This window comes from Jaculus jaculus, chromosome 6 (assembly GCF_020740685.1).
Source record: "Jaculus jaculus isolate mJacJac1 chromosome 6, mJacJac1.mat.Y.cur, whole genome shotgun sequence".
Taxonomy (NCBI): domain Eukaryota; kingdom Metazoa; phylum Chordata; class Mammalia; order Rodentia; family Dipodidae; genus Jaculus; species Jaculus jaculus.
The window spans coordinates 160,635,358-160,661,732 of record NC_059107.1 but is presented as its reverse complement, the minus strand read 5'-3'; the positions used below and the strand labels follow the sequence as shown (position 1 = coordinate 160,661,732).

The window sequence follows — 26,375 nt, the reverse complement described above, 5'->3', positions numbered from 1 at the left end:
GCCTGGGCTAGAGTGAGACCCTATCTCGAAAAAAAATCTTAACAAAGCAAAGAAGGGGGTGTGTCAAACCACTGAAACAGAGCTCCGGTGACAATAAGGAAGGCTGGTACTCAAAGGACAGGCTGGGTGGCAGTGTGGATGTGTAAAAGGGGTTGAAGCCACCCTGCCCACTGTCCCAGTGTCAGGCGGGCATTCCTGCCCCTCCAGCAACATGGCTCCAGTGCCCAAGGACAGCTTGGTGTGGTTGGTGGTGACATGTATCAGAGGGTGGGGTAGGCATGTCACTGACACTTCTCAGGCAGGCAGTCCCTCTGCATTTAAAAAGCACCTACCGTCTGCAAGGTCCTGAGGATACAAGCAACTAGACGGGACCGCTAGCCTTAAAGAATTCAGGAGGCCAATTCCATGTCACAGTCTAATGTTCCTCCTCAAAACAGTCTCAGAGACTCCCCCAGAGTAGAGGCGAGGCCGAGCTGAGGGTGACACCTCCAAGGACCTGCACAGACCTGCTTGTTAACATTCCTGGGCAGCTAACGGGGAGGCGGATGGTGTGTGAGGTGTCTGCAATGTGGACAGCTGAAGGAGCCATTTCTTGGGAAAGGAGCTGGTGACCAGGGCCAAAGGGGGGCAAGACAGCCCCTTTGAAGGACCACTTAGGAGCTTCCGCAGGTAAATGCCCCTCCCGTGCGCACTGACCTTCGTGGATGTGGCCGAAGACGTGAAGCCGCGGCTGGACGCGCCTCTGGACTGTGTTGAGCAGCTCCACGCAGCCCACGCGCTGCATCTTCTTAGGCACCCAGTCCAGGAAGCCTTGCGAGAAAACAACAGGGCAACAGTGGGGTACGGGAGCATCTAGTCCCGTGCACCCTGCGCCAGCTTGCAGACCCTGAGTCCCCGGATCGAACTCCAGGCCCCGCACAGCTCAGCTCCGCAGCAGCAAGCTCTGGAGCCCTGCTTACCTCAACCCTCGGGGTGGAAGGCAGCGGCAGGGGGCCACAGCAGGGCCTGGAGCATGAGCTGAGAGCCTCTTTATAAACGGTGACAGCAGGCCAGGTGTGCAGGAGCATCAGTGCCCTCCGCCTATGCCTGCCTGGGTGACCCCGGGGGGTGGCATCCACAGGTTGCAGAGATAAGCAAACTGAGCCCAGAGCATCCCAGTGATCAATGGCAGAACGACAGAGCCTCCACACTGCCTGGGAATAAGGTTTCCATTCCAGAAACCACTTCCATAAAACCTCTCAGAAGCTGGGGGCTGTGGCTCGGTGGGTAGGGTGCTTGCCCAGCATGCGTGAAGCCCTGACTCAGACCCCCAGCGCTGCAGAAACACAGCATGGTGCTTGCTGCATGCCTGTGACTCCTGCAGGTGGAGGCAGGAGGATAAAAAGTTCAAGGCCAGCCTGGGCTCCACGGGGAGAGAGAAACAGAGAAAAAGACAGAAAGAGAGAGAGCGATTTCCCTACCGCTGTGGTGGCGGCTCGCGCCTGTCTGCTGGTGGCCAGCCTCCCCTAGCCGCCCCATATGGCTGGGACGTATTCTCCTCACATGGCTACACAAACGAAGAATAATTGATGACTGTATGAGCAATTAGGTTTTTCTCAGCCCCTCTCTGTTTGGGTGGGCGAGACTGGTTCTCCAACTGCCAGGAAGGGGACAAGGGAGCGTCAACTCAAAGCAGCAGGCAGGCTGCAGGAGACAGACTTCAAGATGAGAGACAGACTGACACCGAGGCTTGGACACAAGGGAGAAGTGGAGAGGCAGAGAAGAAGCTGGAAATGGGTGAGGACCCAGCTGGGGCCACACAGTCGCGTTACATGCCAGGCTCTGCTACTCCTGTGACCTCGGACAGCTGAGCTCACGTCTCTAGGCCTCAACGTCAACCTTCAGAAGTGCTGTCCAGGAGCTGCAGGCCACAGACACCGTGCGGCGGCGTGCGCTAGAAGGGGGCAGGGTGGAGTTCTCCAGCACCTCAGCCAGCCTGGGGTCTGGTCTACCGATGTGCCCACCCGACGGACTGCCTGGCACACAGACGCTATGGCGTGTGTGCTGTGGCTGGTATGGGGCACTCACTGGGACAGCAGGAAGCCAAAAGATGTGACTTCTGGATGGGTGGGTGAGGAATAGATAAGGTGCAGATATAGATGGATGATAAGGGATGCATGGATGGCTCAGAGGGAGAAATGGAAGGGGAGGGAAGAGGAGAGGAAGGAAGAAAAGAGGAATTAAGGAAGGAGCCTATGGAGAAAAGGGGGATGGATGGAGCGACGGACAGAGCCACACTAACCCTCGGATGACACTGATTGTAAAGGGACGTGGTCAACAGGCCCTGGGATGCCACCCTCGTCACATCATAGTGTGCTGCCTGACCCCCACGCTGCCCTAACCTCAGGACCTTTCCCACTGACAATGGGACTAAGGATCTCCACTTGCTGCAGTGATTCTGTAAGCAGCGTAGACGCAGCCTGTGCACACTGGGCGGGGCAGCAGGCAGTCAGAGCAGCTTTCCATGGGGCACCCCCCAACACCTTCCACGCTTCCTCTGGACCCAGACAGACAATAATGTCACCTATTATGGAAGTTTCCAAGCATCCCCTAAGCATCAAAGGACCCTGTGCCTCCATAGTTTTTCTTAGCTATGAACCTTCCCCTCTGAGTTTGGCCAGGCCTGAAGTCTTTGCAACCTTGAAGCCTCTCCTCAGGGTTGAGGTGAGGTGCTAATCCTCACCCAGAGTCCCCCAGAACAGGAGCTTGCTCAAGTAGGTTCAGTGAAGGCAGCCATGGGAACAAGACGCCACTCAGAGCCAGAGTATCAGAAGTCTGAACTTCACTCCAAAGACTGAGGCAGCCACGACGGTTATGGAGGAATGGCACGGCATGACCGACCAGCTACACAGGGAACAAGTCCCTACTGCTGTGAGGACCGTGGTCAGGCCTCGGGGCTAGGGGGCTCATGAAGAGGCCACCGTCATCAAAAGAGAGAAGATGCTGGTCTGGATGGGGGAGAATCGAGAGAAGTGAAAAGAAGACGGAGGAGCCAGGATGGGCCAGAGGGAAAGCGGCAGGGAGACGGGTTGTGGGAACCAGTGAGGAATGGGAAGTGGCAGAAGGCAAAAGTGGGGAGAGGGAAGACAAGAGATGCTGGGAGGTGGAACCCAGAGCCCACACTGAATGATTGGCAAGGGTGATGGGTTAGAGCCAGACGGAGCCCACAGGAGACTCTTAGGACACTTGGGACAGGGTCGGGAATGCCACGTCCAACTGCACAGCCTAAGTCCACCTTGCCCCATGGGACATGGCAGATGACTCTGAGCTGTCTGCCTGTTGGGGATAGTGGTGTGCCAGGTACCAAGTAGCCCCAGTGTATAGCAGACACCCAGAAAGTAAAGGGACAACAGGGCCAGTCATCCCCAGTGCCCATCAATCAGACCCAGACCAGAGTGCCTTTGGACAGGCCAGGTGACCTCAGCTCATAGCTCCCACTATCCCCAACCCTGTCCCCAAAGCCTTACGCAGCCCAGGCAGACAAGCCCAGGCCAGTAAGTCTTACCCAGGGGTGGTCCATGTGTCATCAGAATGTCAACACCTTCGGGAATGAGATTCCATTTCTCCAGAAGGGCTTGGCCTCGTGGGAGGTTAAATCCCCAACCATAGAACCACGGCTGCCTACAAGAGAAAGGAGGTGCTTCAGGGAGAGCCACAGGAGCATGAGGCAGGGAAAGATGCAGGCTATGAGGCCAAGCAGCTATCAGGACCTATGTGCAATGGAAGCTCACCTGGTGTGAAAGTGAGGATTTATAAAGCACTCTACCAGAACACTGACCAGCTGCAGGACAGTATGCCAGACCAAGCGAAGGGATACTCCAAGAGGACACTCTACTCAATTACAGCTCCCAGGCCAAAGTCTACTCCAGCATGGGGCCATGTGAACCAGGCCACAAACATTAGCCCAACTTCCTAGGCATTCCAATCGAGCCATTCCTTCGACTGGTCCATTGGTCAGCATGGGACCTAGATTCCCATAGGAAGGAATCTGATATTTCCTTCAGTGACGAAAACAACAGGAACTACCTCCCTGTATACAAACCAGTGAGGTTCTAACCTTGGGAGCGATCAGATAAGTTGTCTCAAGGGGCAATGGCTGGATCAAACTGCACCAGACACCCACTATTCCTCAGCACACAGCCATTTGGATATGGGTTTTAGTCGTTTGCAACAAAATTCTGACTAAAGAATCAGGCTCACCAACACAGACTCTTAGCATTTATTAAAGTCACCATCATCACCACCAGCACCCCCACAACCTCCATCAACACCATCATTACAGTCATCTCCAACACCATTATCACCATCATCATCATCACTATAGTCATCTCCAACACCATTATCACCATCATCATCACTACAGTCATCTCCCACACCATTATCACCATCATCATCACTATAGTCATCTCCAACACCATTATCACCATCATCATCACTACAGTCATCTCCCACACCATTATCACCATCATCATCATCACTACAGCCATCTCCCACACCATTATCATCATCATCACTACAGTCATCTCCAACACCATCATCATCATCACTACAGTCATCTCCAACACCATTATCACCATCATCATCATCGCTACAGTCATCTCCAACACCATTATCACCATCATCATCACTACAGCCATCTCCAACACCATTATCATCACTAGTCATCTCCAACACCATTATCACCATCATCATTACTACAGCCATCTCCAACACCATTATCACCATCATCATCACTACAGCCATCTCCAACACCATTATCACCATCATCATCACTACAGCCATCTCCAACACCATCATCATCACTACAGTCATCTCCAACACCATTATCTCCATCATCATCACTACAGTCATCTCCAACACCATTATCACCATCATCATCACTACAGTGATCTCCAACACTATCATCATCACTACAGTCATCTCCAACACCATTATCACCATCATCATCACTACAGCCATCTCCAACACCATCATCATCACTACAGTCATCTCCAACACCATTATCACCATCATCATCACTACAGTCATCTCCAACACCATTATCACCATCATCATCACTACAGCCATCTCCAACACCATCATCATCACTACAGTCATCTCCAACACCATTATCGCCATCATCATCACTACAGCCATCTCCAACACCATTATCACCATCATCATCACTACAGCCATCTCCAACATCACTATCACCATCATCATCACTACAGCCATCTCCAACACCATTATCACCATCATCCTACAGTCATCTCCAACATCATTATCACCACCATCATCATCATCACTACAGTTATCTATCTCTAACACCATCATCACCATCACCCCTGGCATTATCACATTCCCTCCACCTCCATCATTGTCATTGCCTCTTCCAGCCCCTCCATTATCACCATCATCATCTTCATCTCCATCATCAGTTCCATGATCATTATCATCACTCACCACTCCATCATCACCCACATCACGTCCACCACCACTGCCATCAAACTCACCACTGTGGACCCTCCTGAGTTACCCACAGAGCCTAGGTGCAAAGCTTTGTTTTGATGGCGAGTAAGAGCACTGTCCACAGGGGGTGAGACGGGGAACCTCAGAGGACATCCACAGAGGAAAAGGTACTTCCACTGAGTAGATTTCTACCTAAACTGATGCCCCATTGGTAGGTCCCATGTCACAAGGTGAAATCCTTTTCCTGCCAAGCCCTGATGGATACCAACAACATTCTAAGGACTCTTAGGACTGTGAAACTGTGTTCTAGTATTTCTGCAGCCTAGTCACAGGACCCTTCAAACCACATGTCCAAGGGGGGATGCAGGGATGAGTTGGGGGTGCTCAAAGTCTACAGCAGCCAAGAGGCCACTGTGGAAGACAGACTCACATACGCCTGGCACTGACTTCCAAACACAGACTCCAGTTTTCAAAAATCTAATCAAATATTTACAAGATTGGATGAGCCTCATCAGTATGGAGAGAAGGTGTTTGTTAGTGCTTGGGGTGCACCCCAGGGGATGGTTTCCACAAGGGACGTTAATGAACGTATCAGAGATCCCATGGGCCCAGCAGCCTCTACTGGCAGCTTCACCTAGCACCAAGGAGACTTGCTCTGGAACCATGCGTGACCTGGACTCCTGTGAAGTGGGACACCCCTGCCCTCATGGGTGGGCCAGAGGCTAGAGGAGTCAATCCAGAGTCACACATCAGCCAGCAAAGAGCAGACCAATGAGCCAGGAAGAGACAATGCCTGCAGGGAACCTTCGGGAAGTCACCTCTGAGCTGGCTGAAGTGGGAGCTCTTTCTGGGGGATAGGCAGGCGGCTGGGCTGATGCAGGGGCACACTCCAGTCGGCCTCACTCCTTGATGGCTTTGGGCAACCCGGGCCTGGACAGCCGGCCACCCTGCACTGTGTTCCTTTGCAAAGGCTGGACACTGTGGACCCAGGTGCAGAGAAGGAGCCTTCTAAATGTGCAGGCGGTGCTGATCCCTCCCCCAGTATACTGTTTAGGGGGACACTTCCCCTCCACACTCAGAAAGTCCTGGCATTAGAAACCAATCACTGTGGCTGTCCCCATAGCTGCTAGGGCACTTGAGCTGGGTGGGAGGCGCCTGTTCCCCAAGCCACCCCAGCCTTCATCGTTACCTGGTCTGCAACCCTTGAAGGGTTGAGCTGCAATACTGGGGTGTCCCAGAGCCATGGGCCCAGCTTCCAACACCACTTCCCTGCCAGCCAGGAGCCCAGCCACCCGCCTGCCCGCCAACCACCTCACCAGCCAGGAGCCCAGCCACCCGCCTGCCCGCCAACCACCTCACCAGCCAGGGCACCTCACAGCCAAGGAGGTACTCTCATCGGAATTGCGCCTGAGCAGGGGAAGGCAGCTTTATGTCCTGAATTTCTGTCTTTCTGTTCTAAAGTAACCATTGGAATAATTTTCTTACAGAATGATAGTTGCCATGGTAACCAGAGCAAATTTTCCTTTTTGAAACAGATGTCTCATTTAGTTGAAAATTAGAATGTGAACAAACCCATGGGAAAAATTAATTCAAACTTTAACAGAGCGCTGAATACAATGTAATCTCTTCGAGGTTAACCCCTTAACAGCTTTCTGTGCACTTCGGGTAACCTTTGGATCGAGCCTAATTAGGCCCGCTTAGCCAATATAAATGACCTCCTCGTGGCCAATCATTACCGGGCTCCTCTGAAGCATAAAGTCGGCTTCCCTGGGGAAGTCGCTCAGCCCCAGAGTGGGCGTACCCCAGGGCCCTTTAATTAGCTTGCGGTTGAGCTGGGGTACAGCCACCCCTGGCTGCAGCCATTTCCTGGGTCTTGAGCCTCAGGTAGTGGATAGAGACCCAGGGGAGCCCTGAGTGGGTCTGACCAGGCTATATCCAGGCCCAGGGTACGATGCTCAAGAGCAGGGAGTGGGGGCACTTTCCAGACAGAACCCCGAAGGATACTGAAGGGACACCCAAGTGACACCCACAGAGACATAGCTGCTCTCCAGTCTGGCCACACTCAATCCTCACACTCATCCCAGGGCGCGGCTCCATCACGTTCTCACTTTCAGATGCAGAAAGGGAGGTGTGGAGCCATCCCTAAGCGGTACAGCCAGAGCTCTGACCCAGGGCAGGCTCTCGCTTACAGCCTGGAAGGATGAAAATATGACGCTCGTTGGCAACCTCTGGACAGCCGCTCACATGTAGTCACTCAGTTAACCCTCAGAACTAAACTCCTGACACATTTTACACACAAAGGAATGTTACAAGCGGGGACATGGCTTAGTGGAAACGTGCCTGCCCCTCAAGTGTGAGGACCAGAGTTCAGATCCCCAGGACCCACATAAATGTCAGATGGACCTGCCGACCCACTCGTAACCCCAGCGCTCAGGACATGGAAAGGGTGCCCGGAACTAGCTGGCTAGCTAGACTGAGTCAGCACGCTCTGGGCTCCAATGGGAGACGCTGCCTTGGTCCCACAAGAGAAGAATGACAGGAAATCCCACTGTCCTGTACACACACACACATCTGCACACAGCTTGCCCTCATATGCATGTGCTACATACCACACAGACACACGCACAAACAGGTATGTTAGCACAGAGAAGGCAAGCAGTATATTTGAGGGCACACAGGAAGAAGAGAGACTTGGACCATGATTCCAGGCCCCTATAACCTGTGCTCAAGCTAGTGGCTAATGTAAAAGACCTCCTGGGGTGGCCAGCCCATGTTGGCTCCTCGGGGACAGGGGCAGGATCCAGTCAGCCCTTTCCTGAGTTATTATTATGCCCAACAAAGATCTGGACCCAAAGTGGGCTTCAGGAAGGGCTTGCTCAAGGAGTGTATGACTGAAGAGGGAATGAGAAAGGTGGAATGAGGGCTGGAGAGATGGCTTAGCGGTTAAGCGCTTGCCTGTGAAGTCTAAGGACCCCGGTTCGAGGCTCGGTTCGCCAGGTCCCACTTTAGCCAGATGCACAAGGGGGCGCATGCGTCTGGAGTTCGTTTGCAGAGGCTGGAGGCCCTGGCACGCCCATTCTCTCTCTCTCCCTCTATCTGTCTTTCTGTCGCTCTCAAATAAATAAATAAATAAAATGAACAGAGAAAGGTGGAATGAGCCAGCAGGTGCGTCCCCCTGGTGGCAGATATGAGGAGCTATGTGTTCTCTCTCTCTCCCTCTCTCTCTCTTTCTCTCTCTCTCTCTCTCTCTCTCTCTCTCTCTCTCACACACACACACACACACACACACACACACACCATGGCAGGAGCTAAGCCCCAGGATCTAACAGTCAAGCCCAAATAAACCAAAATCAACAAGAATGGCATGGAGGGTGCCTGCCACCTGCCGAACCTCCTGCTTTCTCAACCTCCCGGGAACCGCCCAGGTGGCATGATGTGCCCATCTCACAAGTGAAGTCTCAAAAGTGAACCAGACCCCAGTACTCACCCTCCCTTGTACCATGATGCCCAGGAGACTTACTCCCCCCGGATGCTCCCTGCTTCCATGGTGGGACTCCAGGGAACCGAGGCTACCCCCTCCCCGTGTCTCCACCCTTTGGGAGGGGGCAGTTGCCCCGTCAAAGCAGGACAGTAATGAAGTGGCCTGTCCCAGCCCGTGGCCGTGCTTTCAGAAGAACCTGCCCAGCCCCGCCCCTGCCATGCCAACCCCTCACCATGGGCTGCTCCTTCCCCGCAGGAAGCCAGGCTTTCTTGGGCCACTTTCAAGGAGCCAGCCACTGTCAATGGGTGCAACCCAGATGAGTCCGGTTCCTGTCACTGGCCCACGTCCCTCCTCAGAGCCCCCAGCATTCCAGCAAGGCTACACCCCACTTCTGTGGCAGAGGAAAGCAATACTCTGAGAGGCCAGGCCAGGGCTCAAGCACTAAAGCCCAGCCTGCGCTGTGCAGCTGCCTGTCTGCGGGCCACGCTGCCCCCCAGCACTAGCTGCGGCGTCTTGAAGCCTGTCCCTCACACGCCCTGCCGGGCCACAACTGCAGCTGGAAAGTCAGCAGAGATGAGCGGGACCGGAGAACGAGTCCTTTGTTGCTCCTAATTAATCTCCCCCACCCTCCCAATGTGTGGAATCGTTCCTCTTTTGTTTCGCTGGGACTCTGCGGCGGGCGGGCCAGGGCAGATGACTGTCTCAGATGCTCATCCCACACAGGCAAAAAGAGCCGTGCGTGCAGCAGCCTCTACGGGAGCAGCCGCTGCAACGGGGAGTCACTCGTTCTGGGACAGGCCAAAGAAGACGGGGATAGGAAAGGGAGAAAGAAACTGTGTGTGTGTGTGCACGTGCGTGTGCAACTATGTAATTGTATAGCATCAGTGTACATGAGCACACAGGAGTATGTGCATATCATGAGTGTGTGCATGCAGGGATGTGTGCATATTGTGAGTGTTCATGTGCACGGAGGGGTGTGTGTGCCACCAGTGTGCGTGCATGCAGGGCTGGGGCTGTCAGGAGTCTGTGTGCGTGCACGGTCGTATTTGTGATGAGTGTGAGCTCCATGCGGGGATGTGTGTCTATCAGGATTGTGAGTGTGCATGGAGAGGTGTGTCTGTCAGGAGTGTGTGCGTGTGTGCAGGGATGTGTGTCTATCATGACTGTGAGTGTGTGCAGAGATGTATCTATCAGGAGTGTGTGTGTGCTACAGTGATGTGTGGCTGTCAGGAGTGTGCGTGTGCCACAGGTGTGCACAGGGTCAGCTTCAAGGGGCCTGGGATCTGAGGAATTTTCCTTCTCTGCTTTAGAATTCATCACGACCCAGCACGCCAGGCAGGCCAAGGACCTAGAGGGAGAGTTTGAAGGGACAGAGCAGTGACAGGGCCACTTATGGCAAGCACACTGGGCTTGGGGGCCCTGAGCTATGGCCAGTGCTGCTGGCTTCCACACGGCTGTCAGCGGTCATGACACCCTTGATTCCCTAGGGAGGACTCTGGCCCGGGGGCCTCCAGTCAGTCAGTCCTGTGGGACCACCTATCCCTCGGGATGGGGTCGTCCTGCCTCGTCCTGTCACAAGGCTGATTAAATGGGGGCAGTTAAGGGGACACTCTGCCCAGCGCCAGCCCCAGTGATGAGGTGAGGTGAGTCTTTGCTTCAGCTGTTTGAATAAACTGTGAAGGTCGCAGGCCCAGACTAAAGCCACCTGTCATCACCTGACAAACTCCACTCTAGCGATGCTGGGACTGGCAGCCTCTGGGTAAAGGGAGTGGAGTCTAATGCCCATGAGATGGCAAGAGGTGAGCAAGCTGGCTAATGGACCTCAGTGCACCTTCGTCAGGATGGGCTCTGAGGAATTGTGGAGAAGAGTTGACCAGTAAGGCCAATGAGCTACAAGGCTGGCTCCTCTGCAAAAGCAAGCAGGACCCCAGACCCCAGACTTTAGCAGTGCCCAGCCCGTGAGCCTGTGTGGTACAGGGTGCCAAGAGATCCACAGAAGGTGGGCCCTGCTGGATGGACCCACAGATGGAGGTGGCCACAGTCCCTCTGAGCTCTCAAACCAGGCTATACCTTAAACTGGGCTATGCACCCCAACAGGGTCCCCCCAAGTCTTCATGGATGCCCAGAGCCTAACTCCTAAGCACACCAGAGAGAACTACTGGAGGGGTATCACAGAGCAAATGGGATTTAAAGATAGGAACTATTTCCTGAAAGAAAGCAAAGGGCTATGGGCTGAGAGCTGGACCGCATGCAGCGGGCCTGCCAATCACTCCCACAGGGAGAAGGAAGCCCCCAGGCCTGGGGTCCGCAGTGGCTGATGGCCTCCACACCTCACTCACAGGGCCTCCTGAAAAGGGCACCATCACTGGGCAGCCTTGAGGCCAACTGGAACGTGGCCACGCAGGGCTGGACAGGCCCAGTGGCAGCAATGGCCAGGTTGGCAGGGGCTGGCTTTGGGCAGCAGGATCTCCCCACACAGGCAGGACTCTGGGATACCCTACGCCCATGTCCAAGATCTCAACCCCAATTTGGTGAGAGGCGCGGAGGCAGCAGGCGCATGATGGCATCCTATGTTGTTCTCTCCCATGAGAGACACGTCACGGGGCGCCCATGGCGGTGAACCTGGGCTTCCTACCAGGATCTAGCTCCGCTCGATTCCCGAGAAACCTTCCTTCTGCAAGTTGCTCTGCCTCATCACCTGTAAGATGGGGACAGGAGAGGAGGTCTCTCTGAGTGCTTTGGGGTGGAGCTGCTGAAGGTGGTGTCTCAGGGCAGAACAGACATTCTTACAGCATCCCATTGACACACAGCCCCGAGCTCCTTCCAGGACACACTCAAGATTCCCAGGCTGCCTCCTTCCCGCCCCAGCCTGTGTGACAAGCTGAAGTAGAAACTGTGGGCGAGGGTGACAAAGGTGACAGTCTCCCGGGGCCACCAGCCACAGCTTTGCCCTGGTTAGGGAAGCTCTGCCCACGGCTGTATATTTGCCATCCTTATTCCTGCCCCCAACTCTGGGTGGTCACGGCGTGATGGCAATGCTGGTGCATGCGAGGCAATGTCCACACTTGGCCTCCTTGAAGCCTCAGGACCAAGGGTCTACCTGGGCCACCTCACAAAAACCACAGCCACACTCCCAGCACTTGCCCAGTGGGCCAGTCCACCCTTACAGAGTCTCTGGCTGGTACCCGAGGCCCCAGCTTCTAGAGAGAAGTGAAGAAACATCCCCCTACCTTCCCGGCCTTGGGGTCCAGTGCTACCAGGAGGCAGCCAAGAATCGGAAAATGCGGGTCCCAGCCCAGCCGCCCGGCACAGGCGCGGCAGCCACTTCTCAAAGTTTAATGTCTCAGCAGGTTTAGATTTCTTCTTTGAAAATACCAGAAGTAATTAGAGCAGATGGGCTTAGCTGCTTGCCAATTTCACTCTCTCCCTCCTCACTCTTTTTTTTTTTTAAATCAAGGCCGTTTTCAGTTAAATGAGAACAAAAAAAATGCATCCAAAACCCATAAATGAATAGGGTATGTATGCGATGTTGTTTTTAGCACTTAGGGTTTTGCATCAGCCTCCTCCTCCTCTCCTGCAGTTGGTTCCGGCCTCTGCTGGAACTGCTCTCAAACAGGGACCCCCAGGCCGCACCCTAAGAACACAGAAAAGAGCAGAGGTGCTCTGAGTCCAAGAGAGCCATGGCAGCCGGGTGGGGTCGGCCAAACACGCCTCGGCAGTCTGCGGTTCCTCCCTTGCTCAGCCAGCTGCACGGATGGAGCCCACACTGAGGAAGGGCAAGGACAGGTCATGGGCATGCAGAAGAGGGCATCTGGCCTTCAGCTTCCTAAAGGGGCTGCAGAAGGAAGATGGCACGGTCAGGCCTCGGGGTAGAGTCCAGCTCGGCATCCAGTGAGCAAGAAGTTGATGGTAGGCCTGGAAAGTGTCCACAGAAAACATGGGCCAGGGGCTTTTCATGGAGTTCCCACAGCCTGGCAGGAGCCGACCTGCTCGTTCGTCCATTCAAGTATTTATCAAGACAAGCCGTGCACTGCTCTGGGCTCTGGAGCTGGAATGGAGAGATCTGAGTCCTCGGTCTCAAGCGGTCACACAAGGAAAGGGATATTACAGAAACTGACTAGGACTAATTGTGGTGCCTCGTCCAGCCCCGAAGGAATCCGTGGAGCCAGGGGACGTCCAGGCGCCCCCAAGCATAGCTGGGGCGGCAGTGCTGACCGAGCGGCCAGCTCTGTTGAGTGGAGGACACGCTTTGTCAACCTGGGGCCTGCCGAGCAGCGTCCGCACAGAAAACCCCGGATGGGATGGGATCCCTACCTCCCACCATCAAAACCACCATTCCCAGCCAATCTTACCCCCAGGGAAAGGCATGTGGCAAGGTTCTAGAAAAACAAGTAGACGCCAACTTCATGACGTCAGGGAAGGAAGACTTCTTCGATGGGACACAAAAAGCATGTCCCATGAAGAAAAACGGGAAGACATCACTGCAAAGGACTTCTGTTCATCCCACGGCCCTGCTGAGCGAGGGGAAGACAGGCGACGGAGGAGGGAAGGCAGGTTGTAAAGTTACAACTGGCCAAGGGCTTGTGCTAAATTAGAACCCTTGAAGAATCTCTACGAACCAAGACGAGCAGGGAGCAGGGCTGGGATGGAGCGCAGAGGCAGAGCGCCTGCCTAATCCGCGAGGGCCCTGAGTGCCGTCCTCATACGACCAAACCAAAGAACAAGCCGGACTATCCAGCAACAGGATTTTAAAGGTCGTTTGTTGATTTATTGGCTTATTTGAGAGAGAGAGAGGAAAAGGCAGACACACAGAGAGAGAATGGATGAGTCAGGTCCTCTAACCATTGCAAATGAACTCCAGACACACACGTCACTTTGTGCATCTGGTTTACGTGGGTACTGGGGAATTGAACCTGAGTCCTTAGGCTTCACAGACTAAGCCATCTCTCCAGCCCCTAACAACAATTTTGATGGGCAGAAGGCTTCAAGAAAGAGAAGTTCTGGGTGGCCAGTAACCGTGAGAAACTCCCAGTGCCCACTCACCAGAGTGAGCAAAATTCAAAGCTCTGTGATACCAAGCGCCCGCAAGGGTGGAGATGAGCAAATATTGGCTGGAGACGGCTCTTAACCACGCCAATGTGAGAAGGAGCTTGGTATTAGCTCCATTCAACAGAGGGACACGTAATCCAACACTTGTCCTCTTTACCGCCAGGGGCGGGGGTGGGGTGCATGCACGTATGTGAACATGTGATGTGCGAACTTCCACACAAAAGAAAGTCCTTAGCACTAGCCTCTCCGATAGCTTCAGGCCAATGGCAGTTGGTAGATGGATAAAGAAATCGCACTGTGTTCATCCAGTGGCATCCTACCCAGTGGTGAGGCAAAAACCCATTCTAACTGCACATCACAATTTAAAAGAATCTAGCCGGGCATGGTGGCACACGCCTTTAATCCCAGCACTTGTGAGGCAGAGGTAGGAGGATCACTGTGAGTTCAAGGCCAGCCTGAAACTACATAGTGAAGTCCAGTTCAGCCTGGGATAGAGCAAGACCCTACCTCAAAAGATAAAAACAACAATAACAACAAAATAACACAGATGTCTCCCCCACCCTTCTGTAGCATTGACAATTTGAATTAGATTTCAAATAAAATCTGAACAGAAAAAAATATTTAGAAAAATCTTCAAATATAATAGAAGTGAGGCTGGAGAGATGGATAGTGGATAAAGACACCTGCTTGCAAAGCCTGTCTGCCTGGCCTCAAGTCCCCAGCACCCACGTAAACCAGACGCAAAGTGCCACATACATCTGTGATCCCAGGGCACCTATGGCAACGGGAGGCAGAGCCAGGAGAATCCAAAGCTCCTGAGCCAGCTAGTCTGACATTCATTGCCCAAACACACACATAAATTAATTAACTAATTAATTAAAAAGTAATGTAAGCCAAACGAGCCACATAGCCCAGATGGTGTGTGTCCCCATACAGTCAAGTGTCCATTTTCCTTTTCAAAGGACAGACACGCAGGGGAAATCCATGGAGAAATCTCTGTACCGTCCACTCAATTTTGCTGCAAACCAGAAACTGCTCTAAACCACAAGATCTCACTTAAATGTCCTTTAAAAAGAAGAGGAGAAACAGGCAGTCCAATCTATCTCAGGCTCTAGGTTGCCAGAGGAAATAGAGTGTACCCAGTGAATCTCTTTCAGTACCAGTGTGTCCCAAATGTTACATGGGACCTATTAGTACTTAATGACTCTCCCTCTGCCTCTCATCAACTCCCATGGCCTGACCTTGGTGACAGAGGACCCCAGGGGTCACTACAGGGCCTGAGCGAGGACACATAGACCAGCACTGTGCAGGGGCCCAGCTGGGCACAGCCTTGGTGAGTACGAGGCATCCATCGCCCTGGACAGCAGGACCATACTCGATCTGCTCTGGGGTCTCCTGAGCTCCACACAGATCCAGGCACATGACAGGCCATGGTGGACTTCAGGACACAGGACCCACCGAGTGGGAACCATGAAAATCCGGCCCTTCAGGCTCGCCAGCTGAGCATCCCTCGGTGGAAACAGGAGAAAAGCCAGCCACGGTGAGAATGGAGTGGCTTTTCCTTCCCTTGCCCAGCTTGCACCGGACAGTCCTCAATGTTAAGGACAGACTGGTCACTCTGCTGCCCTCTCAAATGGAGTAACAAGACAGAGTGCTCGTGAGCGTGGTTCCTACTGGCAAGGGAACGGGGCCTCCGAGGGGAAGGCTCGGGAGGACGCTCCAGCCTCGGCTCGCATGGCCGCAAGCTCGCTCTTGAGCAGCGGGGGAGCCCCTCTCCTGAACCCCACGGCTCGGCCACCGTGTCCAGGGAGGGACAACAAAAGGGAAACCTGCCCGTGAAGCTTTTTCCTCCAAACTGAAACACTCCCTCTTGCAGGGAGGCTCTTTAGGACTCAAGAAGTGAACAAAACTTAGAGGTCTCAGGAAACTCCTGAAACTTCCAAGATGCACAAGGGCCCCAAGCAGGAACAGTTGCTGGTCACACAGGATCCCTGCCAGCCAGCCGCCCGCACGTCATGCAGTCTGCTCCGGGGACACAGCACTCATGCTGGGGTGAACCTTTCAGTGACACAGCTGCCTTTGAGTCACCCATGCTCCTGTCATCAACCCCTCCCCGTACCCCTGTGAACAGCCTCCATAAACTCCCTGGTTCACTAAGCTAGATGGGTGGGGCTGTTTCTTTGGGCTGCCTGAGATGAAGAGACGTTTATTCATTCATGTCTCTTCAGGAAAAGAAAAAAAAAACATTCACACAACCCACCGAAGTCAGTAACAGTCAGACCTCCGCACCTCCAAACAAGCTGAGCTGGGGGCAGGTAACCAGGGCACTGAGTAGAGAACACCCAGGAAGGCCTGCACTCTGCACACATGCTTAAGGCTGGTCTGTCCCACGTCCACACCAGGTCCACCAGCCCTGAGGGCCTAGAGGGGAATGCCTCAGTGACTGGCCAGAAGGTAGTGCTTAAGGAGGTGGACACATCTTGGCAAGGACCACTGCAATGGTAGAGCTGGGATTCCTGAACCATGGAGCATGCCCACTGGGCCAGGGGCGCTGGCATGGGCATGACCACTGCTACCCGAGACCTAGAAACCACAGTGTGCACTCCTCAGCAGCAACATGGCTTCCCAGGGTTGTGTCTTTGTTGCGTGCCTACGTGCATGCCCACAGAGCGGGACTGGGTCCACACACCTCTCCAGAGGGAAGCCACAGAGAGGCTGTGCTCCAAGCCCTCCCTTCTCGGCTCCTCAAGCAATCCCTCTCTGACAGGACCCCGAGAGAGGCCGCTCAGCAAAGCCTGGCTCCCAGGAGCCATGGCAGGGGTGCTGGTCCAGGACCCAGGAGTTTTGACACTGTATAGTGCAGTAATACTACCCACGTCATAGTGAGGGGCATGGTGGCAGAGATCCAGCTTCCCTGGCACGCAGGTTCCAGAGCGGGACGACAGCCCTCAGGCAGCGGCAGGGAGGAACCTCTCAGAAGAATGCTATGCCACCACAGCAGCAGATGGAAGCCATTAGCTCACAGCAGTTGGACCTGCGGTGAAGTGTGGTCAGTGAATGAGGCCAGGTGTCACCTCCTGTCACATGCTCCCAGGTCCAGCCAGGCCTTAGAGAAACTAACAGGGTTCCACACACAGAACGGCACTGGGACTGTTCATGTCACCAGGGCAAAGCAAGCTGGGAAGTGCGGGTCGTCCATCCCCTGACTCCTGGGGACGTCTCCTCCATGCCTGGGCCTCCTTATTCCATATCTGGGCTTTCTCCACATCCATGCCTCCTTTGGCCCCAGTTCCAAAGCACCCACCAATCGGGAGCCTCTTTGGATCTCACCACGCCCTTCCTGGAACAAGGCTGTCTGGGTTTTGGTTCTGTGCCCTGTCCGTTCACACTGCCGGTCACCCACAAGCCACGTGAGCTGGCAGTGTAGAAGGGTGGTGGAGCTCATGGTGCAACGACAAAACCTGCTCTGCGCAGAAGTGGTGGGGTCCTGAGGAACCCCGTCTCTCCCTTCCCCACCCTTGTACTGGACCATGTAAGAAGGAAATTCCTGTCACAAACAGAATAGCATATGCATTCTCCAAGCACTTGTGTGACAGGCTTGGGTACAAACCTCACTGGAGGAGGCACACTGGCACTGCCATTCTGCAAGGGATTGAGCTAAGGCACAGAGGGTACCTGACTCACCCAAGGTCACACAACCCCCCAAAAAGGTGAGACTACCGTTCAAGCTCAGTCAGTCTGGCCCCTAAACCATATTCATAACCTTTAAAATGCAATTTTTAAAAAAGAGTGTGGGGCTAGAAAGATGGCTCAGCAGTTAAAGCACTTGCCTGCAAAGCATAAGGACACTGGTTCTATTCCCCAGTACCTCTATAAAACCACATGCATCTGGAGTTCGTTTGTAGTGGCTAGAGGCCATGGTGCCCCTATTCTCTCTATATATCTGCCTCTCCCCACCTCTCTCAAATAAATAAAAAAAATATTTTGAGTGGGTTTTTTTTGGGGGGGTTGATTGTAAACCACTGAGCAAAGAGATCCAGTAGACTCTTGACCTCATACCCAGAGCCTCCACCTCTCACCCTGTCAGCTCCACTCTACCTTTGCCCTGCCCCACCAGGACCTGCGTGCCCCGAGGCCTTTGCTCACAGCAGCCCCTTCTACAGTGGGGTCCTCCTCAGCCGCTACCTAAGCAGACTGCTGCAGGGCCACCTCCACGGCCTCGCCCCTCACCTCACGTTCTCCATCACAAGCTCATCACCCGCTTGAGTGTCCAAAAGGCCTTCTCAGGCCACAAGAGGATTCATGGAGACTCAAGAGGGTTCATGGAGCTGTAGACTCCTCCTGAGGCAGGGGAGCTGGGACAGCCCAGCACCTCCCCGCATTCTTCTCTATGAGATGGGGGCAGGTCCTCAACCCACCTCAGCTTCCAGTCACCAAGAGGCCACTGGGGCATCAGGCAGGACAGTCCAGAGCTTCCTCAGACATACCATGTCTCCGCAGCTAGCTTGAGGCCCCTCCATCCACACATGTCCCTGTGTCCCCAAGTAGCTCCTCAGCCCCCGTGCATGTTAGAGCTCTCTCCTCTCCTCTCTTGAGTCTCAGGTCACCCTACTCCGGGGAACTTTCTGGATCACACCACCATGAAGCGTGTGTGCTCTCTCCTCTGCGTATGTCCCCCTTCATTCCGCTAGCAGGTGACACCCTCTGATCACGGCCGGCTATGTCCTGGAGAACAATCACTCTGTCAACCTGTAGGAGAGGGCTAAGTTTGGAAGAGAATGGTTCTGGAATCTTCTGCCAGGGTCCAGCCACAGCCAGTAGGCTCTTAGAAACAGCATGTGGCACAGCCACCATCACTTTCACCTTTGTCCTAGTCATCACTTGATTATCACTACCACCACCACCATCACCATCACCCCCATCACCACCATTGTTACCCCCACCATCACCATCACCGACCGCCATTGTTACCACCATCACCATTGCCACCTCCACCACCACCACCATCACCACTATCATCACCACCATCATCACCACTATCACCACCACCATCAACACCATCACCACCATCATCATCACCATCATCACTACAATCACCACCACCATCACCATTACCACTACCATCACCATCATTATCACCATTACCATCATCACCACTACCACACCATCACCACCACCATCACCACTACCACACACACCACCATCACCATCATCACCACCATCATCATCACCATCACCATCATCACCACAATCACCACCACCATCATCATCACCACCACCATTACCATCATCACCACCACCATCACCACCACCATCACCACTACCACACACACCACCATCACCATCATCACCGCCATCAGCACCACACAACCTTCACAGTCATCACCCCATCATCATCGTCAGCAGCAGCAACAGCAACTGCATCACCGCCACCATCACCATCATCACAAAGCTTCCACAGACATACTGTCCATAACACAGAATGGTCTTGACCATCCGTCACCTTGCGCACTGCCCAGCCAGGTGAGCTGAGACAGGAATTCAAGGTGTGTTTATTGTTTAAACAGTTTCATCCCCATAGAGTAAAGCAGGCTTTGGCCCACCGGGAAACCCCGACTGTCTTTCCTCAAGCTGAACAATGGCTTGGCCCCATCCACGCACTTTACTAGAGAAGGGGTAGAAGACTGGACCTAGAGAAAGATTCCTACTGCTACAGGCCAGACAGGGCTGCCCCTTCCTAGATGCATCATTTTGGTAAGATCCTTACTGTCTCTGTGCCTCAGTTTCCTCATCTATGAAATGGAGATGATGGCACCTGACTTGTGTGAGACAACATATTACACAGAGAACATAGCTGATCTTAGCCTTCCTCAGTCCATATGTGGGAAACTGAGGCCCAGAGGGTGAAGGGATGAGATTAAATCCAGCTTGTGTGAGCCAGAGTGCCAGCTGCTCCTCCCAACCCCCTGCCCTGGCACTCAGCCTCAGGCCCTGGGCCCCAGCACCACGGTCTTGCCCGGGTGAGTGGTGAGGGTGGACATGGGGTGCACTCACCACGGGGAGCCATAGATCCTGAAGCCCCGCACAGTGACCTCCGAGTCCTGCAGGTAGATGCAGTTGGTGAGCAGTGACTGCACGTTCTCGTAGTTCTCCGGCTTCAGCTTGGACACGGACGGGAAGTAGTAGAAATCCTGCTTGATGAGGTCAGCCATGAACTCCTGGTCAAAGGTCAGCTCGTGGTTGCCAGCGATCACAATCTTGTACTCATAGGGCAGGCTGCCTGCGGGGTGGACGCACAGGCTCAGGGTGGAATGGTGGCCATTCAGGAAGCCAGAGGGCCCAACCTGTACTGTGGATTCCAGTGGGCAGCCGCCCTGTTACTGTCTCCCTGCTCCTGCCTGCCCAGGCCTCTGCTGACCAGTGAGAGGGGACAGGGACTCTCCAGGTGTCTGAGCTGCAGGGCACCTGGACTCCTCCCAGGGACTTCTCTGTCTCCCTTTCTTCTGCCTTGTACTGGAAGAAGATCTCCCCAGGACCCCACCTGCCCCCAGCTTTGAGGGCCCAGCTCCCACCACCTGCAGTCTTGGGCTCTCCAGCCTACACATTACAACAGAAATCACAAGTTCTTTGCAGAGCTCAGGTCAAGCCTTCGCAAACCCTGAACTTAGGAAAAACCCCAGTGCCTAGGAGCACCAGCATGGAGCCAAAAGCCAACATGACAGTGCACCACGCTGAAGGTCTGTGTGTACATGCGACTGCATGTGGCCTTCCTCTTCTCCTAGACGTAACTACAACTGCAATTTTTCTGGAAATCTCAAACGCAAGACAATGAACTTTACCTAGACTAAGCACATACTTGTGCCACCCCTGTGACCCAAGGCTTCACCTCCGCAGCTGTGAGCCTATCCAGTGCACAGGAACTCCCCGTACCACCGTGACCTCATTTACAAAGAGAGAGGAAAAAAGAAAACAGGCCCCTTGGCAACCTTGTGAGACATAATTTCAGAAGCCTGTGTTTATGGCTACCATAAAGACCCTGAAGGGAAAGTCTTTCTTGAGAAGCCCACACCACCCTTGGGTGTGCACTGTCCTTTTCCTGAGTGCGTCCCCAGCGTATCTCCCTAACTCTAAGTGCCCCAAACTATTTTTAAATCTCCTCTTGGGGTGGGGAGATGGCTCAGCCATTAAAGGTGTTTGCTTGCGAAGCCTGCCAGCTTGGGTTCAATTCTCCAGTACCCATGTAAAGGCAGATGCACCAAATGACACGTGTCTAGAGTTTGTTTGCAGCAGCCAGAAGCTCTGTGGCACCCATGCACACACAGTCTCTCTCCCTCTCCCCACCCTCTCTTTCTCTCTCTTTTTCTCAAAAATAAACATCTAATCTAAACTCCAACTCTGGGTTATACTAATGTCCTGAAATTCTTTCCTGCAGTGAAGTCAAGAATGCCAGCTTCGCCTGAGAGGAGGTCTCTGAAGAGGACTCCACAAGTTGCTGCAGGTGGCAGCTTGGAACTGTCGTTGGCTCCTGTTCCCACTGTGACAGAAGTGGTCATGACAGTGTTCTAACAGCAGAGGCCAGTGACACTTCTTGAAACCCGCCCAACTAGGGGCTCCACAACCCACCCAATGGCCAAGGCCTGGCCACGGGTATGAGGTGGAGGTGGGGAACACAGTGGCCCTTGAGACCACAGCCTCGGCCACTCAGGGACCCTTGGCCTCTGTGCACGTTTATCAGCTCCAGAAGTCCACAGACTCAGTTCTGCCACTGACCCACCCAATGACTCAGCCCCGATGCCTTAGTTCCCTCACCGGTAAGGTAGGAAAGGCTATTTCTGCCTTGCAAGACAGCTTTGATACCACAGAAGAGATTGGTTGGAAAAGGAAAGAAACTTTTTTAATACATTTACTTATTTATTTAAGAGAGAAGTAGGGAGGGGGGAGAGAGAGAGAATAGGTGTGCCGGGCCCTGCAGCCACTGCAAACAAACTCCAGCTGTGTGCGTCCCCTTGTGCATCTGGCTTACATGGGACCTGAGGAACTGAACCTGGATCCTTTGGCTTTGCAGGCACGTGCCTGAACCTCTAAGCCATCTCTCCATCCCAAACGTTTTGATATTCAAAAACGAAAAATAACAAAGTCAGCTTCCCTGGCCCAAAATTTGCAAACTGGAAGCCTGCAGACCAGCCCCAATCACAGACATATTTTGTTTAGCGTTACTTTTTTTCTCCCCAAATTGAATTTGTTGCCAGCACACACAAATAATTGAGAGATTCCCAATAAAACTTGATTCTTCCTGGTTTCTGAAACATAACTAAATAAAATTTAGTATTTGATAGTTCTGGCCCAGTCAGGAAGTAGTCATTATCTGTGTTCCTTAGAAGGAGGGAAGTCCCCACTTTGCCTCAATTTCTACTGCTTTGCACAGAGTGCAATTCTCTCATTTTAAGGTACTGCCCACTCTGGGCAGGCATTTGGGTTTCTGCCCCTTATAAGAACTGTTGTCCCTTGACCCAGGGAGCCTCCAGAAAGGCTATGGGGGATGGCCCTCCATGCCCACCTGCCTCCCTGCCTTCCTACCCTCCCATGGTTCTGTGCTTCCTGAATGAGAGTCCCAGGAACACAGGAGCTGCTGGCTTCACCCACCCTGTCTCCAGCAGGCCCCGGCACGAGTCTGGTGAACGAAGTTGCCAACAAAACCACAACCTCATGTCCAGGCAGGGGAGGGCAGGCGAGCTGAGGAAGCAGCCAGACCCCTTCCCTACAGCCTGTGGTGGATGGCCACTTGATGGGGCTCAGATCTCTGCTTCCCACTGACCCTTCCCAGACAGCGCCCATTACCTCCACTCTGAGCCCACCATGGGGCTCCAAGGCCAAAAACCCTGTAAGCCCCACAGCACAGGTGCAGAGATGATGTCAGACAGTGGTGAGCCCCATCCCTCGGGGTCAACAACAGAGTCCTTCAAGACCACCAGGACAGACGGCTTGGGAGCCTCACGGGCCCTCCCCGAGTGCACTGCCAAGGAGGTGGCCAGGGGATCCAGTGGGATGGGTGCAGTGGCTGTTGCCCGGTGCCTTTGGCTCGGATTCATCCTGACTTCCACGTCCTGGCTCCCATCCTCCACACCCAGTGCTGCCCAAGCCGGTACGGGGAGGGGAGGAGCTGCACTAATGTGTTTCTGTCATGTCTCTGACTGGGGGGTGTTACTTAGGCAAATCAGCAAATTACTCCAACAGTACAGTTCCACTTATTTCTGCAATGCTCAACTCCCGGGGGTGTGCAGGAAGCTGTCAGCTCTCTGCACCCCGAGGCCTCCCACCTTGGCAGAGGAGAATGAGGCCTCTTCACTCCAGGGAAGGTGGATGGAGCACAAAGAACTTGCTTCCGCACCCAAGGCCAGAGGAGGACAGACGCTTCACCTTTCTGGAGGGACAGAGTCAAATACTATTTGATATCTCCATGAAGCTGGGTGCCACATGGGTGGGGGGAAGGTATGTCCATTGTCAAACCAAACATCCAGCACCACACCCCTGCCCTGAAAGTCTAGCCACAAGCAGGACTACCCGAATGCTGAACGTGATGGTTCACCAGCGGCATGTGACCTCAACGGATACCTAAGTGTGACTACCCCCATTGTGATGCTGGAGAAAGGGTGCCTAAGCTCAGTACGATCCGTAATTAAGACAGTGACAAATGAAGGACAGGTGATGCCCAGTGCACCTGGCCTGGCATCCTGCAGTGCATTCTGAGCCATCGCGCCACATTGCTTCTCAGTAGATAGACACAGGAACAGAGGGAAGGGGGAGGGATGGATGGATGATGGGTGGATGGATGGCGAATGGGTGGGTGAGTGAATGGATGAATGAGTGGATGAACAGATGCCGAATGGACGGATGGGTATATGGATGGATAGATGGATGTGTGGGCTGCTGTAGAGGTGACTGGATGGGTGGGTGGATGGATGAATGGATGGGTGAGTGGGTAGATTCATGGGAAGGTGAGTGAGGCAGGTCTACCACGTGCATAAATGGATTACAGACGTGCGCATGCTTACATGGATGGGGGATGGGTGGACAGAAGGCAGAGGAATACGTCTGTCAGCCAATCCAGCTCTGACAGCCTCTCTGGATCCCTCCCTTCCCTCCAACTGTCTCTGCCAGAGCACAGCTGACTCGCCTCTCTCATCCGCAATCCTGACTGCCCACCTCTGAGTCTTCTCCAGTTGGACCTGCTCTCTGGGATGGGAGCTAAGGCTCTGGGATGGCTGGACCATGCTTCTGTGGGGCAAAGTCCCCTCCTGAGTTGAGAGCCACTGCCTCTGTTGTCACTCCCGAAGGCGGCCCTCGTCGCCCGGTCTTCCCCTCGTGCTGCTGCTCTTACCAACCTGAGTTGTGGGTATGGTGCCTCCTACGTTCCTGCTCTTAGTTCCACCTTCCCCAGCCGCGCTCTGGGAGTGATGCCCACATGCTTGCACACAGAGGGCACAGGTGCTGTTTCCCCCTTTATTTCTTCCACCCTTAGCTGCTGCCCCACTGTGGATCAGAGGGCTGACAGCAGACAGCAAGGGGAACCTCCAGTGCCCAGCCGGGGGCAGCTGTCCTGGGACGGCGTGGAGAGCCCACACCCCAGGCCGGGAGTGTTCTCCAGGCGGCTGTGGGAACAGTTACACAGCACCAACCTGAACCACATCACACAACGGAGCCACAAGGGGCAAACGTAGGAAGCCGGGAGAGACAGCTGTCTGAAGACCCCGGCTGGGCTCAGGAGCACAGCTCCAGTGAGCGGGGGTGACGCTGGCTTCTTGGACAGGCTCAGAGGGGGACAGGCGAGTCCAAATGCCTATTCCTTGACTTAAATGTATCTTTATTTTATTTATTAGAGATAAAGAGAGACAGAATGAGCATGCCAGGATCTCCAGCCACTGCAAATGGAACTCCAGATGCATGCGCCACCATGTGCATCTGGCTTACGTGGGTACTGGGTAATTGAACTTGGGCTTCATAGGCAAGTGTCTTAGCTGCTAAGCCATCTCTCCAGCCCCCAAATGCCTTTTTTTAACCACCCACATTTACCAGCTGGAAGTCAACCTGTTCCAATGCCCGCCACACTGAAGCGGACTCTGCCAGAAATCCCAGCCCTGGCCTCTCCAAAACACTGGGTGGACATGGGTCATGCCACAGATGCTGGGCAGAGCTCTGCTGAGGGCACAAGATGAGCAGGGCACAGTCCAGAGACCCACAAAATGTTTATCTGATCCATGCCCCTCATGAACAAGAGCAAAACCTCAAGTCAGTGGGGGCTAAGAAGGTCCCCATGGTCACAAAGCAAGACAGTGGAGAACTCGGCCTCTAATCTTGGCCTCCTGCTTGAGCAATCCCCTAACAAAGGGCCCCCCCCAACCTCTGCTAGGACATGCCCCACAAGATGTTTTAGGGAACTGGAAAAGTACAAGGATGACCAGAAAGAAAGGGCAGTGACCTGCAATAGATGTGCCAGCTGGTCCCACAGGTTGGGCCAGGATGCTTATCTCCTGAACCCCGACAGGATGCCAGGCCCACCCGGTGCTCCTCTCTCTTTGAAACTGGTGGACACTCCATGCCGCATCTACATGGTAATTCTCAGGTCCTTTGCCAAAAAGCTTTTGCCCTTCCAGCCAGCTTATCTGAGATGTTGCCGTTTTCTATCTATGGGCTTCTGGGTGGTAAAGAGACCGTGAACTGTTCATCAGAAGAGCCCCAGAGGGGGACAACCCTATTGTTTTCTCCTTTCAATTGCCAGATACGTGAAACACACAAGTATTCACAAACAGACTCCAGGGCAGCCAGGGCAGATGTGACTGTGTTCTGTCTGTGCTCCTGAGATTAATCTCCCACCGAAGGTTAGCTAACACGCGCCATCCATTTCACGGGCAGTGCCACCTCCAGATCAGTTACGCTCAAGGAGAGACAGCAGCTTCCGCGCCATCAACGCCATCCCAGAGTGGCGCATTGCGGCCAGTGGGGCTTTGCTGTGCTCTAAACGCAGTGACAATCAGGAGAATGCCCACTTACTGCTTCTTCCGCCCATTCCTGGCTCACAGAACACAGCAGAGCGGCGGGGGGAGGGAACGAAGAGACATAACGATCTCTGATTGCGTTTTTTAGTGCGTCTTTGACAGTTCTGTGTTTAAACACTTGCCGATTCTGGGAGGTTTGCGTTAGCAGAATTCTGAGTGTGGCACACAGCCGGGGTGAGCCCTGGAGCAGAAGCTCTGAGGGTCAGCGGCAAGCCACCACGAGATCTCTGTGAGGCTCCGATACATGAATCCCAGCCATGAATTGCTGGGCCACACACATAGGGAGGAGATGTCCAGAGATTGAG

The 26,375-nt window shown here is 53.9% G+C and overlaps 1 protein-coding gene across 1 annotated transcript in view; it reads right to left on the bottom strand.

Annotated features, from left to right (window-relative positions):
- The window catches only part of Mpped1 (metallophosphoesterase domain containing 1), a 63,035-nt gene that overhangs the window by 3,624 nt on the left and 33,036 nt on the right, over positions 1-26,375 (bottom strand). Inside the window, exons 3-5 of the mRNA XM_045152270.1 lie at positions 20,072-20,297; positions 3,545-3,660; positions 697-810 (exon numbers count right to left, since the gene is read on the bottom strand). Of these exons, the coding sequence (XP_045008205.1) occupies positions 697-810; positions 3,545-3,660; positions 20,072-20,297 (456 nt within the window). The remainder of the gene's footprint in view (positions 1-696; positions 811-3,544; positions 3,661-20,071; positions 20,298-26,375) is intronic.